Below are 17,453 nucleotides of genomic sequence, written 5' to 3'. Positions count from 1 at the left end.
ACCCCCCTCATCCATGCCTCCCCCCTCCCCCCACCAAACCCTATGCACTTTGCTGTACCTGCTGAGTCCTATTCATTCAGGTGTTTGTTCAAGAGACTGAATCCAGAGCCTCACAGTCTGTGGTCTGCTGCCAAGCTGCAGCCTAATCTCAATTCTGTCACCTTGTGGTTTTGATTGTGAGCCTTGACCCTTTAACTGCTGTGCCATCTCTCCATCCAAATCTGTCCTCTTAATAATAATGCTTAATAATGCTTGGTGTTGTCACATTTTTGGGTGTTTTGGCCTTTTATGTTCCTTAATTTTAGTCATTCTTGTAGGTGTGCAGAATTCTCACAGCGCAATTTTATTACAATCTGGTCCATGGATAATAAGGTGGAAATGATTATGTAGATTTTTTTTATAATTTTAAGAGTTTGTTTTTCTGCCATTCTCTTGTTTCTTTGTGATTTTCTATATTTCTGGATTCTGCCAGACTCTCTCATTTGGGGACTTCTCTTTCCATTACATTGTCAGGCAAACAGAAGTTCCCGATGTATTCTAAGTGCATACTTGTTGGCATTTTGTGTCATATTTAAGAAATCTTTGTGACCCTCCAAGTGGTGAGGCATTCAGCTGTGCTGCCATGTTGAGACTTTACAGTCCTGCATTCAGTGAGCAACCTTCCTTTTTACATTTATTTTATTTCTGGTGTGGCTATCTGACTGACCCAGCACCATATATTTAAAGTAGTTATCCCGAGGCCAGTTAGATGGTTCAGCAGATTAAGGTACTTGCCACCAAGTCTGATGACTAAGTTACACCTCCAGGACTCGCAGGGTGGAAGGAGTGAACTGGTTCCCACAGGTCGTCCTCTGACCTCCATGTACATGCTGTGGGGCCACTCTCAAAAAAACTAAAGTAGATAAATGAATGTTTATGGAATCAGGGAAAGAAACGATAGAAATATATGATTATTTTTATTATATATTTATAGATTCTAGATTCATTTGTTACTTATTTTTAAGGAGTGTAGCAATCTATGTTCAAGGTCAATACTGATTTTTATTTTTTAAGTGTCTTATCAAATTTTGACATCAAGTTTATACTGTGCGCACAAAACAAGATTAAAAAAATCTTCTCCATTTCCCTTACTCCCGAATTCTTAGAAAATGTTTTTCTTTTGCCATTGGTTTTCTTTAGCTTGAATATATTATGACTTAACTAACTAATTAATTAATTATTTAATTTAAAGTTGATTGCTATTCTCTGAGCTTCCCGGATCTAGAGCTCGATATCTGTCATTCATTTTGGAGAATTATCAGCCATGATTTTTGCTTCATTCTTTCTTCTCGACCTTCTGATACTGCATACGTTAGAGATTTTTTAAGATTCATTTTTATTTTTAATTGTGTGTGTGTGTGTATGTGTGTCTGTGTCTGTGTGAGTACTTGCACATGAATTCAGTGCTCACGGAGGCTAGAAGAGGGCGCTGGAGCTCCTGGAGCTGGGATTACAAGTATCTGTGAGCTCCCTGATGTGTGTGGAAACCAAACTTGGGTCCTCTAAAAGAGCAGCAAGCGCTTTTAACTGCTGAGCGCTTGCTTGAGCCCCATGTTACAATATTTATAATTGTTCCAGAATGCCTGGAAATTCTCTCCTGCTTTTTTGTTGCTCTTTCTTTGCATTGTAATTTAGGAAGTTGGTGTTTTCTTATCTTCAACTCACTGTTCACTTTGGCTGTGTTGAATTAATTGACATACATACTCATCAAAAGGCTTTTTTTTTTCATTTCTTTTACAGTATCTATTTACTTTGAACATTTGATTCTTTTTTTAAGTTTTCATCTTTCTGTTCACGTTATACATCTGTTCTTGCATGTGGATCGCCTTTTCAATTATAGCCTTTAACATATCTGTCATAGTTATTTTAAATTCATAATCCGATAATCCCAATATCTGTGTTGTGGATGTACATGGTTCTGATTTTGGTAACTGTTTGGTCTTTACAGACTGTTTTCTCCTGCCTTTATGCATGCTGTGTAATTTTTTTGTTGTTGAAAGTTGTCAGGGTTATGCCCTTCATCAGGCAGTTATGTCAGATAATATCAGGATTGGCATTACTCTGGCTAGGAGTTAGGGTGTATTCAATGTTTTCTGCAAGTGCCAAAGGTACGAAACACTTGGCTTTAGATTCATCTAGTGTGTTTGTTTTTGTCTCTCTTTTTGAGTTTGAGATCCTCTCCGCAGACGGTCGTTGCTTTCCAGGTTTTCAGTTGTTACCTACTCCATTACACTAGTGTCTTGTCGGGTATGTGAGGTAGGGGGAGTATGCTATATTATTCCAACTATGTTTCAGGGTTTCAAAGGCATGTGTCTCCGGTATGTGACCTTTAAAAGTGTGTCTCTAGTTGCCCCCTGTTTTTCCTCTATGGCTACTGAGCTTCCAATCTGCTTTCTTGAAATCCTGATTCTGTGGGCTTCTTTCTCATGGGGAGCCAGGAAAGCCTGGGAGACTGGAAAGGAGGAATGGCCTCTCTAGTTGGAGTACTCTCTGAAAAGCCTTTAACCAAGAGAGACAGCTTTTGCTATGATGGACATTGGACATCTTTCAGTGATTACTTATCTCTTTCCCTTGCCAGACCAACTCTTAGAGAACTTGACAGAGTATGAAAGTGCTCCTGGATGTGAAGCCCAAGGAAATGTGGTCTCAGGCATTTCTCTGTCTTTTGTTAGCATCCAGTCACCCTCCAGTAATTCATCAAAAATCATGCTTTTTTCTAGGGTAAGCAGAGGTAGCTGTTCCATGGTAGACACATCTCAGACTCTTTGTATGAACTTGACCTTCCACATTTTAGGGTGGTGGCTTTTTATGTGGCTTCATCAATGTAAGCTACTATAATAAATTATTGACAGATATTTATTTCGGGGTTCTGAAGATTGTAAAGTCTGAAGTCATGGCGTTGGCTAACTTGGTTCGTAGTTGGGTTTGTGAGGGCTATTTTTTCATTGTCGTCTTCACTGGATTTGGAATTACTCATAAGACACACTTTAGGTTCTATCTATAAGGACGTTCCCAGAGAGGTTTAACTGAAGGAAGCCCCTCCCCATCAAGAATGGTATCATCCTACGTGCTAGTGTCCCGGATTGACCAAAAAAGGAAAAAACGAGAAAGTGAGCTGAGCACCAGTTCTCAGCTCCCGCTTCCTAACTGGAATGTGATCAGCTGCATCATGTTCCTGCCATACGTATTTCTTCATCTGGGCAATGCATTCCCCTATAACAACAGTCTTTGCTTCCCTTCTATTATTTTCTCTTGCATGTAACATATTTTAGAGGAAAAGTTGAATAAGTAATTTGGGACAAAGAAGATGAGTTTTTGCAGAGTGCATTTCTACGTCTGTCCCCTGGCAGCACAGGGCAGTAAACCACACTGAGGATTGTGTTGTAATTTCACAGATTGAGAAATGGAAATGTGGTTCTTAGTGTGAGGACTTGTCCATCTGTCTTACCCTTTATCCTAAATTATAGACCGTTTAACTTAAGTTCTGATTCAAATTCTCTAAAGGCCTACAATACCTTCTTGTCCTTTGGATCTAGAACTAAGGCTTTACTCCTAACCTAGTGAAGTGTCAAAATGTTGACTCAGTTTCCATTTCTTTTACTCAGGAATTCTTTATTTACACCTGAAAAGAAAGGGCCCCCGATGTCGGTTCTCTTCTGTTTGGGTCTTCTTCTCTGGTATTATAGACATTTAGTATTTTTTTTTAGCTCAGTCTGTTTGTGTAATGTTTAGTGGTTTCTTTTTCCAGGATTTTCTCATCTAGTGTGTGTGTTTAAAACTTATTTGCCATCACAGTAAAAATTCAGTCTTCTACAAAATTTCACCCATGATGCCCTAATATAGTTGCAAGCTTTATGACCTATCTGTGCTTCTTCCCTATGACAGTTTATTGATGTATTTCAGCAACATCCATGGACCATGGCCAAGGCTGTGTCTTTTGTGTGATTTTTTTTTCTCTTCTTGACATTTGATCTTTATGTTTTGATACTTCAAGTCCTACGGTTTTAAAGAATCTAAGCAGTGTATGTTACAACTCTGCACCTATAGATTTTAGTATAATGACTGATACTCTTTACTGTACTGATTTTTTTCTTTATGTTGGTAGAAACTGATTTTAGATTCATGTCTGTTGTTTTAGTTTGGAAATTGAGATTTATTGTATATGAAAAACAAATCTGTTTAGACTACTAGACTTCTGTCACTATGTATAATAGAAAACAAATTACATTTTCCTCAAGCTTGTGTCAACTCAGTCTTTTCTAACTGTGGTTATAATGTCTTGTTTGATATATGCTTAAAAGTTTTTCTTATTTGGCTTTATTTTGGTAAACCCCCCACTTTTCAGTACTTTCTATTTCTTCTTTGCTTTTATTTTGTGCTTTTCTTCACTAACGAACCACTTGGGAGACACAGTTAGTAAAAATTTATAACTGACATCAAGTGAAGAAGTGCCTTTTATTCGACAGCATGTGGTTGTGATTTATTCATGTCAACTGACTATGGCAAAGTGAGTTGCAGTTGGAATAGGTCATGTGTAGGTCGCACGTCATCACTGGAATTCTCATAATAAGAGAGATCAATAATGACAAGAAGATTCTCATGTTTGCCTGTCTGTTTGTTGTGCTGAATTTCCACTGGGGCTGCTGTTTATTTGAGCTAGAGTTGGACCGACTTATATGCATTCAGAGTCTGCTATGTGACTATGTATAACTAGTCTCGTGTTTCTGATTTATGGCAGTGACACTTTGCAGTTTCTTATGAATTGCCATAGGCAATTTTAATACAATGTAGCTTTTATACATGAGCTGCTCAATTAATATTTTAAAAATAAATTAGTGCTAGTGTACCTCTTCATAAACTTTAGAATCACTCAGTAAATTCTTTAAAATCCCGAGAAAAATTTTAATTCATTAACTCTGCGAATTATCTTGGTTACATTTATTTTGCAGCATTGAAGTTCAAATCTCGAGTCTTGTACATGCAAGCCCAAGCACGCACTCTACCACCGACTACATTCCTATCATGGTTAGAGCACGTTTCTGAATCATGGAGTTTGAAAGTCATTAGGTCAAAAAAAGAGAAAAATACAATTAAGATTTTAAAGCTTTTTAAAAAATTCCTTTTATTATTATATGTGTAAGAGTGTATTGTCTGCATGTGTGTCAGTGCACCCATATCGTGCAATACCTGTGGAGGTCAGAAGAGGACATTGGATTCCCTGGAACTGGAGCTAAGGATGTTTTTAGCAACCATGTGGGTGCTGGAAATCAAGCTTAGGTCCTCCGCAAAAGCAGGCAGTGCTCTTAACCACTGAGCTATATCTCCAGCCCCAAGTTTCTAGAGCTTTTATCATATAAGACACATAGCATAAATTTTACTTCTAGAAAATTCATATACTTAATGATATAATGGCAGAGATTTTGCATTATGTTCTCTGTCTATGAGGTTAGTATTTATATGCAGGACTCTTATTGATTATTGAATGTTTTCCTTTTATTTTTATTCCTTTCCAGTAATTTCAAGAAAATGTAAGCTTATTCAGTTCTATAAAAGTCAGTGGGTACAGCTGAGTCTGATTCAGCCATAATGTAAATGGTCTTATTCTCAAATGTGTAAAGTATTTTAAATATAAAACATGAAAAAGTAGGAAAAGCTTCAGATAATATATCACATTTCCTCCAGGGTAGGTGGTTTGCTTTCACGTTCTGTTGGAGTGAGGCCTTTTGATGACTTTGCTAAATTATGAGTTTTGGAGTCAGAACAGCCTGGAATTAAATTCTCACTTAGCCACTTTCTAGCTGTGTGACTTTAGGCACATAACCTCTATAATTTTCATTTTTTCTCAGTTGTAAAGTGGGTACAAAAATAACTACTTTTCAGGGTTGACACAAATATTAAAACTACACAAAATGCTTCAGCTCTGTCATACACTGAGTGACAGACTTTCATGCTGAAGACATTTAAATTCATAACATATAACACATTTGCTCCGTGGTATAGTCTGGTTGCTTGCCGTCTCCCAAGCTTTGCATGTTGAAATTGTAATCTTTAAGGCAGTGGCATTAGGAGGTAATGAGGTTAAGGGGGTTCATAGGAAGCAATTAGTGCCTTTTCAGAGGCCCATCAGAGCTGTGGGAGGTACTTTGTCCCTTTCACAACTCAGCAAAAAGGCAGAATTCTATGAATTAGGAAGTGAACCTCACCAGATGCTGAATCTTCCAGTCTTTAAAAATTGTTTTAAAAATCCAGTCTTTAAAAAATAAGGACTTATTTATTTTTATTTTATGTGTTTTGCCTGCATGTAAGCATGTGCACCACATGTGTGCAATGCCTGCAGAGGCCAGATGATGGCACTGGATCCCCTGGAACTAGAGTTACAGATGGTTTTTAGCTATCATGTGGGTGCTGGAAGCAGAACCCAGGTCCTCTGGAAGAGCAGCCTGTGCTCTTAACTGTTGAGCCGTCTTTCCAGCCACAAATCTTCCAGTCTTGGTCTTGGACTTTCTCGCCAATTGACATGCATGTACATAAAGAATTTTAATTGTTTTCACCCCATTTCTCCCTTTAACCATCCCATCCCTCTGTCCCTGAAATTCTTCCTTCCAACAGATCACCTTTGTACTTTCATGTTTCCTTTTGTGTGTGACCCACTGAGTTTAATTAGAGTTGTTTGCTTATGTGAATGTGAGTAGGAGATTATTTACTAGAGCACCAGAAACTTATCATTGGAACACCACTGAAGAAAATGACAGCCCTTCCCCTGGCATCCATTGTTGCTAATAGTCCCCCAGAGGGGGGTGAGGCTACATGCCCCCATTCCCCCCTTTAACAGTGAAATGTTGATGGGAGAGTCCCAGCCTTGTGCAGGTCTTGCCCAGGAAACCACAGCTGCAGTAATTTGAGTGCAAAGACTAGGTCATGCCCAGAAGATCTGTTTTGGCTGTGTATCTCCCCATCCTCCGGCTCTTGCATTCTTTCTGCTCCCTCTTTTGCAACATTCTCTGAGCACTGGAGCAGATGAGGTAGATATCCTGAACACTTAACGTTACTTACTCTGAACATTTTGGCCAGTTATATGTTTCTTCATTAACTACTGGAATAAGAAGTTTCTCTGATGAAGACTGGGCATGGCACTAGTCTATGGATATAAACAGGTATTTAAAAAGCAGTTTGACATCATGAGCATTTAGCAAAACAATAGCAGTAGGTTCCCTCTCTAGGGTCTATGACCTTTCTAATCTCTTGACTAGGTTTACAGAACCAGGCATGAGTTCCCTACTGTGGAATGGGCCTCGTATTCAATCAGAAAATAGTTAGACATAGACTTCTTTTTTAAATATATGTTTACTAATCTTTTGAAAACTTCATACATGCTTACAAAGTATTTTGGTGGTATTCATTCCCTACTTCTCCCCTAATTCCTCCCAATTACCCCCCCACCTCTCTACCCCTCCCAACTTTGTGTCCTGTATTTTTTTCTTTATAGGGTGGGGGCCATCCACTGGAGCATGGTTGCTGTACTAGGGGCTACACTCTTAAAGAAAACCAAATCTCCTTCCCCCAGATGCCATCAACTCTCAATAGCTTCTCAGTTACAGGTGGGAGCTCTTGAACCCCTCCCTCATCCATGGTGGAGTGTTGCCAGGCTTGACCTTGTGCTGGTTTAGTGCAGGCAGCCACAGCTGCTTTGAGTGCAGCACAGGGGTCCTGTCATGCCTAGAAGACTTTGTTTTGCTCCACTATCCCCAGCCTCTGTCTCTTCTGATCTCTCTGCTCCCTCTTTCATGATGAGTTTTTGCTAGGAAACCTATGGACACTTATTCTCTGCATTTTGACCAATTGTGAGTTTCTGCATTAACTACCATTCGCTGCAAAAATAAACTTCTCTGATGAGGTCTGCTAGCTACAGGAGACTAGGGTTGTAGATACGTGAATTTAGAGGGCAGTTTGATACTACGTCCATTTAGCAAAATAATAATAGTAGGTGTTCCCAGCTAGAGCCTATGGGCTCCCCAACCAGTGGGTCCTTGGTCAGATTTATGGTACCAGGCATGTATTGCCTCCTGCGGAGTTAGCTTTAAATCCAATCAGAAAGCAGTTGGTTACCCTTATAACATCTATGCCACCATTGCTCCCATGGATATCTCTTGCTACCCCTGTGGTTTTCTTAGCTCACAAGGTTCACAGTTGGATAAGACTATTGATTTTGTTCCAAGCAGCCAGCATAATGCCAGTGCTATGAAATGTGCTGATTAGCTTTTGTCAACTTGACTAGAGACACATGGGAAGAGGGAACATCATTTAAGGAATTTCTTCCAGGAGGTTCACCTGTGGCCATGTCTGTGGTACATGTTCTTAATTGCTAATTGATTCAGGAGGGAACAGGCTACTGAGTGATACTATTCCTGGGCAGTTGGGCCTGGGATTTTTAAGCAGTATAACTGATGCAAGCCAGAGAAAGCAAGCTAGTGAGAGACTGTCCTGCATGTTCTCTGTTTTAGTACCTGCCTCTAGGTTCCTACCCTGATATCCAGCTCTGACTTCTCTCAATCATGGACTGTAACTTGTAAGATGAAATAAACACTTTCCTCCCCAAGCTGGTTTTTGTTGGTATTTTGTCATTGCAACAGAACACAAACAAAAGGAGAAAACTAGGCAATAGGAGTTTCTGGGTCATTACCAACTAGATTTCCCCATGTCCTATCACCACAGTGTGTGGTGTTTTCGATATTGTGATCTTAACACCAAGTTCTCGTGGGCAAGAACAATGGAAATAGCCTGGATTATTTTGTGGGTTCACATATGGGTTAGAACATGCACTGACTGTCTTTCTGGTTTGGTTTACCTCATTCAATATAATGCTTTCCAATTACATTCATGTATCTGTAAATTTCATAGTTTTACTTTTCTTTACAACTGAATAAAAACCCATTGTGTATAGGTACCATGTTTTCATTCATCCATTTATCAGTTGATGGACATCTAGGCTGTTTCCTTGCTGTTGCGAGTGGGGCAGCTACAAACATGTATGAGCATGTGTCTCTGTCATAGATACAGAGTCCTTTGGGTATATGCCCAGGAGTGGTATAGCTGGGTCATGTGGTAAATCTAATTACAGTTTTGTGAGGAGCTGCCACACTGGCTTCCATAGTGACTGCACAAGTCTTCACGCATACCAGCAGTTTGTGCCGGTTCCAGTTTCCACATCCTTGCCAACATTTGCTGTCTTCTGTTTTCTTAATCTTAGTCATTCTGACTGAGATAAGAAAAATTCTCAAAGTAATTTTAATTTGCGTTTCCGTGATGGGTAAGAATGGTAAACCTATTTAAAAATATTTCTTAGTTGTTTATATTTCTTCTTCTGAGAACTACCTCTTCAGTTCCACAGCTCGCATTGTAACTGGGTTGTTCATTTTCTTGGTGTATAGTGTTTTGAGTTCTTTGTATATTCTAAACACCAATCCTCAGTCATATGTATAGCTGGCAAAAGGTTTCTTTCCCATTCTGTAGGCTGCCTCTTTTGTTGATTAGCAGTTTCCTTTGCAGTACAGAAGCTTTTTAATTTCTTGGAGTTTTAGTTGGTGATTGTTGATTCTATTTTCTCAGTGACCAGGGTCTTATTCAGAAAGTCTTTACTTGAGCCTACATCCTGAAGTGCCCCCCAGAGTCTTTCTTCCAGAAGTTCCACAGTTTCAGGCCTAACATTAAAATGGACTTCTTAATAGTGGGTAGCTATGTCATTTTGTGAGTGCAGCTCAGATGGACCAGAGACACTAAAATAAGGAAAAGAACAGTATTTATCTCTAAACAAAGAGAATGTTTAAAGAGGGATCCAAAGACCATAAGCAAAAACTAAGTTTGGAATATGCATTACCCACTTCTCTTGTCGCTGTTTCCAGAAGCAACGTAAAGGAGGAAAGGTTTCTCTGGGCTCATGGTGTGAGGGGACATGGACATCATGGAGTGAAATCAGGACTGTAGGGTGCTCTGTGGCAGTGGGAATTGGTGGAAGCTGTTTACTGACATCCCAGCAAACAGGAAACAGAGAGAAGGCTACAAGCAGGGTCCTGCTATAGACTTGAGCGCAACCCAAAGTGACTCACTTACTCCAGTGAGTACCTTCCAGAAGGTTCCACAACTCCATAGACCAAATGTTCTGATATATGAGCCTATAGGAGTCATTTCACATTCCAACCATAACTGTGCATTTGAAAACAGATTCCAAGGCTCCACTCCTGTATCTCCCTTGTATGGTGAGAGACTCAGCTTCCTGGATTTCTAAAATGTACTGCAATTAATTTTGACATATACTACAAACCATATTCTTAAAAATAAGTATAAATTTCTTCATGTAACATATTTTTAAAAGAGAAAGAAACATTTAAATCCATGTATTTCTTTAAGATTTACTATCATACATAAAACACATTTTCATAGCAAACTAAGGAGAGTATCCCAGGTGAAGAGAACACACACAAAGCCTGACAGCATGTTCTGGAACGTTGATTTATAACACAATGTAGTGCCAATCCCACAACTCCTTCACAAACATTCTGAAAAATTTCTCCTTAAATATTGAAATCCCAAACTGAATCTTGGTTATTTCGGGGATTTAAAAAGATAACAACAACTAGAGCAAAATAAATCAAACACTGTCAATAAGTTTTTAATTTGAAAAATAGTAATGTTGTGTTTTTCCAACTGACATTGCAGTAAAAAGATTTTTAAGGTACCCCAAGTGTTCTTAAACGATGCTTCTGCCTACTGTATCATTGCCCATATTCCTTGCAGTGGTGCCTTATTTTGTTTTATTAATCATTATGAAAATAATGCCCGCTCATTAAGAAGGCCCAAGTTCCACATCCTCAGCCTCACAATTTCACAATAGGTAACTGCTAAATATTTCAAATGTGCTGGTGAAGATACTTGTATTACTTATGAAAATATGCATGGTAGTCTATGTGCTTAAAAATTCAAATAATTCTATGTCAGTCAAGTAAGAAACAAACTGCTGCTGTCCACAGACCTCCCAATTCCATTGAGCCATCTGTCATCACTGTTAATATCATTTTTTTTCTTCCAGTCCCTTAAGAAGTCGAAATTTTGTAGTGACATCTATCTAAATGTGCGAAATTCTATTAATTTTGAAAAAAAATGTGATATATTTTGGAAGGTTATCTAATTAATCACCCACCTGTTCACTTGGCAAGGAATCATAATTACAAATTACAGTCGTCTGTCAGTAGCACCCAGGATACAGAATCAAAAGTATGAGAAGGTTGACCAGGGTCCAGTGGATGGACTCCCACCGAATGACATTATTTGAGGACACAAATTTGGCTCCATAGACCTTAACATATATGACAAAATACATAAAACCAGTGTGTGTGTGGGGGCATGAAGAGGGGTGCCAATAGGAGAAGGGGTTTAAATAGGATCAAAATATATTGAATGAAATTCTCAAAAATGTAATTAATAAAAGAGAAAATAGTGTGAGAAGAGTACATGACATGTTACTGGTCAGAATAGCGTGAGAAGAGTCAGTATCATATTACTGGTTAGAAACAGACACCTGTAGAGCAAGTTCTCAGCCATGGTTGCATATTCCCAGGTGCAGAGAGCTTGTGGAGACACATGCACACACATGTATATGTGAACACAAATGTATATATGTATATATGCCTAGTCTGTATGACACGTGACTATGTACATTTGTACACACATGTGCTTAAGATCTGCATGACACATGCATATACAGCATGCACACACCAATGTCTAGGATCTGCATGACATGTGCATATGCATGCACACACACACACACACACACACACAATCCTCTCTTTAGTACCTTGGGTCTGTACACTGGCTGTTTCAGCATGCAGTTTAAGTTGGGAGACGGTATCCCACATCAACTGTTCTGAAATAAAACAGAACAAATGCACATCCAATATTCAGGCAGATGTTCATGATTTGCACAGAAATGGACTCCATGGTGGAGTAAAGGTAGGGTTGGAATGGGATTTTGCTGATGTAATGTAGAATACAGTTATTCTTTTCCACCTAACCCTCAATAAAATCCTCCAGTGAAATAGGATGGAACTTTCTAGAGGTTCTGAGAGTTAGACTATAAGTACCTGTGGAATTAAACAGCATTCTCCTGTTTATGTTTTATGAAATATAAGCCTAGGAATGTATGCTGAAAAACGATAACAGCAGTCTGCAACGGTGATAAAAAGCAAGGGGGAAGGGCTTATCTGTAACCATGTGTGTTTGAGACATGCTAGGTAACTACCCGCATCATAGGTGATACACTTTCTAATTTGCTTTCAATTGCTGTGAAAAAATGACCATAACCAGTACCAACTTGGAGAGGAAAGGGTTTATTTAGTTTACACCTCCCAGGTCATAGTTCATCACGGAGGGAGCCGAAGGTAGGAACTCAGGGTAGGAACCATGGAACACAGGCCATGGAGGAGCACTGCTTACTGGCTTGCGCGCCTTGCCCCTATTCAACCTGCTTTCTTATACAATACAGAACAACCTGCACAGAGGTGGCACTTCCCACAGTGGGCTGGGCCCTCCCACATCACTCAAAAATCAAGAAAATACCCCACAGATGTGGCCACAGGCCAGTCCATTGGAGGTAATTTCCCAATTGAGGCTCCCTCTACCCAGGTGTGTCAAGTTGACACTAAAGCTAACCAGAACAATTGACCCCTTGTTAACTTGACACATAAATACATCACTATTAAACCACAACCTTTTCATTTATGGTCCCAAGATATGAGGTTAACATTAATATCACAACATAAGACAATACAACCTTAAAAAGTCCACAGTTCTTAAAAAAAAAACAACCAAACACTTGAAAGTCCACAGTCTCTTTTAAAAGTCCCTTAACTGTGGGCTCTTGTAGAATCCAAAACAAGTACTGTCTTATTTCAAAAGGAAGAATCAGGCACATCTAAGCAAAATCTAAGTCCAGCAAAGTAGCTCAAGGCTGGACATCTGAAATTCACTCACAATGTTCATCTTCTGGGCTCCAAAGGGTTTCGGCAACTGAACTTCTCTAACTCTGCCGTCCACAGCACACAGCCTGCCTTGCAGATCCAGGCTGGCTCCATTCCACACCTGCTGCTGCCCTTGGTGGTCAGCCCACGGTCCTGGCATCTCCGAAAAGCTGGGGTCTCTGCTGAAACTGAGGCTGCACCTTCACCAATGGCCTTTTCCGGCCTCTCAGGGTGCAAAAGGCTCAGATTCCCTCCTTGACCCCTTCAATCCTCCACTGCAACTGAAGCTGCACTTTCACTGATGGCCTTTCCTGGCCTCTCAGGGTGTCACACCTCAGCTGCTCTCTGTGACCCCTTCACGCTTTCAACACCAGAACCATGCAGGAGATTCTTACATATTACCAAGTCCTGCTTGCAGCCTAAGATGGAGGCTTGAGCCCCCTGTGAACCATAGCTTCTGTGTGCTGACCCTGAGGAAACACTTCCCAAAAGATTTCACCACAGTGGTGCTGATCTCCTGTTACAGCTGAGTTTTCAGCCCCAGCTAACCAGCATCAATTGTTCCAGTAAAGCAAAGGTTTCACTGCAGTGGTTCTGGCCTCTTCTTAATCACAGCAGATTCTTCAGCCTTAGCCGACCAGAACCCACAGATTCTCAATTCAAGATATCACACAAACAGCCCTGATAGTCACAAGTCAGGCTTCCACTGTCCACAGCTCTTTCAGCATAACTGTTCCAAAGCTCCACATCAACAAACTAAACACTCAATGGCTTTTCCAGCCCAAAGTTCCAAACAGTTCCAAACACTTTCACAATCTTCCTCCCAAACACCAAGGTCAGGTCTCTCATAGCAATACCTCTGTTCTAGCTTGTTTCTCTATTGCTGTGACAAAACACTCTGACCACTACCAACTTGGGGAGGAAAGGGTTTATTTGTCTTACATCTCCCAGGTCACGGTCCATCAGGGAGCCCAAGGTAGGAAGTCAGGGCAAGAATGGAGGATTGCTCCTTATTGGCTTGCTCTCCTAGCCCCTCCGAGTCAGCCTGCTTTCTTATGCAACACAGGCCCAGTTGCCCAGAGGTGGCACCACCCACAGTGGACTAGGTCCTCCCACATTACTCAACAGTCAAGAAGATGCCCCACAGACATGGCCACAGGCTAGTCCTATGGAGACAATTCCCCAATTGAGGCTCCCTGAACCCAGGTGTGTCAAGTTGACAACTAAATCTATCCAGCACAACACTGAGCAGATATATCTTAAACCGGCCATGCTCTGAGAAGCCCTGGACTGAGAAGCCTGCTGAACTTTGTTTTTGCTTTACTTTCAAGTCTATTCTTCCTCAAACATACAAGAATCTTATTGAGATTCTTGAACCACAGAGGCATATTATTTTAGATAAGTGGTTAAGGCCTACTCTTCAATGCAACAGCCTTCTAGTAGGGTAAGTTAAATAAGCAGACACTGTACAGCAGACAGTGAAGGCTATGAAGGAAGCAAAGTCAGAAAATCTGATGCCATGCATTCTACCTTAGAATCTGTGATCAAGAACAGGTCTGAGCTGGGCATGGTGATGTACCCCTTTAATCCCAGCACTCAGGAGGCCAGCCTGATCTTAGTGAGTTCCAGGCCACTTGGCCATACAGGGAGACCCTATCTCGTAAACCAAAACCAAAACAAACAAACGAACACATACAACCCCCAAACCAAACCCCAAACAAACAAAGCCCCCAAACAAAAAAGCAAATAAAAGAATAGGTCTATCTCAGGTAGAGAGAGTGGAGGCAAGACTTGACCTGACCAGAGGAGGTGGCTATGCACAGAGCTGGCTGCTGGTACCAAGGCCCTAACCAGGGCAGTAACTGGCTTATTTAAGGTGGTCCAATGGGGCTGGAGCCCAGTTGTGGTGTTTATATTTGAATAAGGAGTTAGGGTTTTGATTGAGATCTAAAGGAAGCAGTGGGGTGGTGCGTGAACATCTTTTACTTCATGCTGACTCCACATGTGAAGTTGTGTGGTTGGAAATAACACTAGTTTGGATGTTGGGTTCTGTACTGTGTGTGGGGTTTGTAGGCAAGCTACACATCGGGTAATGCGTCCAGATGCTGTGGAAGAAACACAGCAGCAGCTTTTCTTTTAACCACTTTCACAAACCTTACTGGCTGCTCTTGGAAGACACAGAGTGGAGGTGTGAGTGGAGATGGGGAGAAGAGGAGGGGGAGGGTCTGAGAAGGGGCTCCAGTGGTAGTTCTGAGGAGAGAATGCTTTGTAGAACTGGGCAGTCACAGGAGAGATGATGAGAGATGCTCTATTAGTTATCTGTCCTGTTGCCGTGACCAAAGACCTGTCAAGAAGCAATTTCAGAGAGGAGGGTTTATTTTGGCTCTTCTGGTTGAGAGCGAGTTCCTTGTGGTGGGGAAGCCACGGCAGCAGGAGACAGCTGGTTGCACTCCTTAGTCCTCAATGCAATTGCTCAGCTTGCTTCCTGCTTTTGTTCAATTGAGCATCCCAGCCCATGGGATGATGCCACCTACATACATTCAGGGGGGATCTTCCCTTTCTGGTTAAAACTTCCTGGAAACTCTCGCATAGACACACTCAAAGTTGTGTTTCCTAGGTAATTCCAAATCTAGTCAAGTTGACTAAGAAGGCTAACTATTACCAATACCCAGAGTTTATATATTATTTGGAGGTAGATGATCTGTGCAGATTTGGAGGTGCCTGTGGCATACAAGCCGGAAATTAGGTGAGCAAGATGCTGACAAGGCAGGGGGGTAGAGAACTGATTTGTAAAGGGAATGAAATTAAGGGCTTTACGCAACACTCAACTTTTTCTTTGTAATGTTTTAGAAATTATTAAGGTAAATACCAGTAAAGGAATTTGTAAATACCATTTTGGTAAATGCTAGTAAAGACAAGTGAGCAGGTGCCCGAATTCTGGCGTCTTAATGTATTTGCTCCTTCTTTCGTGTAATCTCTATGAGGTGGTCCCTTATTGAATGAGTCATATTAGGGAGACCTATAATGGGCCTGCATATGAATTAGCGTAACTCCTGATGCTGTTCTTATATACACTGATTGTGACAGTTTAATAAGAGCAGGAGGAGAAGGAGAAAGTGGAACGAAGAGTTGGAAGAGGAGGGTGGGGGTGAACTAAAAATGATATAGAAATGATCGGAGAACGTATTTTGTTTCTTGTTGACTTGGTAAATGAAGTTGTGTGGTATGGAAAATTAATAAGGATGTTGAGTTCTGTAGTATGTAGGGTTTGCAGTAAGCTATGCTCCAGGTAATGCGTCCTGATATTGTGGTAGGAACACAGCACTAGCTCTTTCTGTGTAATGGTTTTGTTGATGCCAGAGGTTTTTCTCACCTTTCTGACCTTTAATTTCCTCATCTGCAATTTGACTGTGCTGGCTAAGCATCATTCTGAAGGTCTTTCAAGCTTCCGAATGCCAGGGTATGTAAGTCTAATTACAGGTCTTTCTAAATTCTTACTGTATCCAGTTTCCCTTAACAATTCTGAACACAGTTGAAGTGCGCCCTGATGAAGTCTAGCAGCCTGCTGTGGAGGGTAGTTCCTTCTGAATGTTGGGTGACCCTTTCGTTTATGCTAATACAGGGACTAGAGAGTCAAGTGACTAAAACAGGTGAGCAACTTCTTTGCTGAATCAGACAATAGTATTTCAACACTAAAAGAATATTCTCTCAAGTTTTCCTTTTCGTTCACAGAACTAGCAGCCAGGGGCACATGCACGCTTTTCCATTTAATCTGTGCTTTGATGAAGCAATTTTTATTGAGGGTATCGTAGTTGAAAGCTAGTTTAACGGATAAGATGGAATTCAAACTACTCTTAATAGAAAGGAAAGTGTAGGCAACAGTAACTTCTATGGATGGAGAGACTTTACGACCAAACCGTTAATATGATTTTCTTAAAGCAGGTGGCACTTTTCATAAGGAAAAACCAAGCGATGCTTTGCACATCATTACAGGGGACAAAGTGAAATCAATATTCTCCAGATACCTTCACCTCCTTCTTTCGCTTTTCTTTCAGGGTTTTTCTGGAAATGCAAACGCAGACAGCGTTGTATACTATAGACTCCAGCCTTCTATCAAAGCCAGATTTGTGCGCTTCATCCCGCTTGAGTGGAACCCCAAGGGCAGGATTGGAATGCGGATCGAAGCGTTCGGGTGTGCATACCGTAAGTGGTTGTTTATCCAGCACAATGAAATAGATGTCACAAGAGATGCTTTAGAAGCCAACTACACACTAAAATCGAATTTTTAGGTATGGAAAGAGACATAAAGGCAGCAACGATTTTTGTGGAAAGCGTTTGTATGCCCATACATGCCAATCTTTATGCATTTATACCAGTATTCAACTTGGACATTTTAATTCATTG

At 40.6% G+C, this 17,453-nt stretch overlaps 1 protein-coding gene across 1 annotated transcript in view; it reads left to right on the top strand.

Moving 5' to 3' along the window:
* The window catches only part of Cntnap4 (contactin associated protein like 4), a 303,201-nt gene that overhangs the window by 151,793 nt on the left and 133,955 nt on the right, over positions 1-17,453 (top strand). The window contains exon 4 of the mRNA XM_008822985.2: positions 17,105-17,252. Within this exon, the coding sequence (XP_008821207.1) occupies positions 17,105-17,252 (148 nt within the window). The remainder of the gene's footprint in view (positions 1-17,104; positions 17,253-17,453) is intronic.

The sequence above is a fragment of the Nannospalax galili genome, unplaced genomic scaffold (genome assembly GCF_000622305.1).
Source record: "Nannospalax galili isolate Female #2095 unplaced genomic scaffold, S.galili_v1.0 scaffold568, whole genome shotgun sequence".
Classification (NCBI taxonomy): Eukaryota; Metazoa; Chordata; class Mammalia; order Rodentia; family Spalacidae; genus Nannospalax; species Nannospalax galili.
The sequence above is the reverse complement of the archived record's forward strand: the minus strand, read 5'-3'. Positions and strand labels throughout refer to the sequence as shown.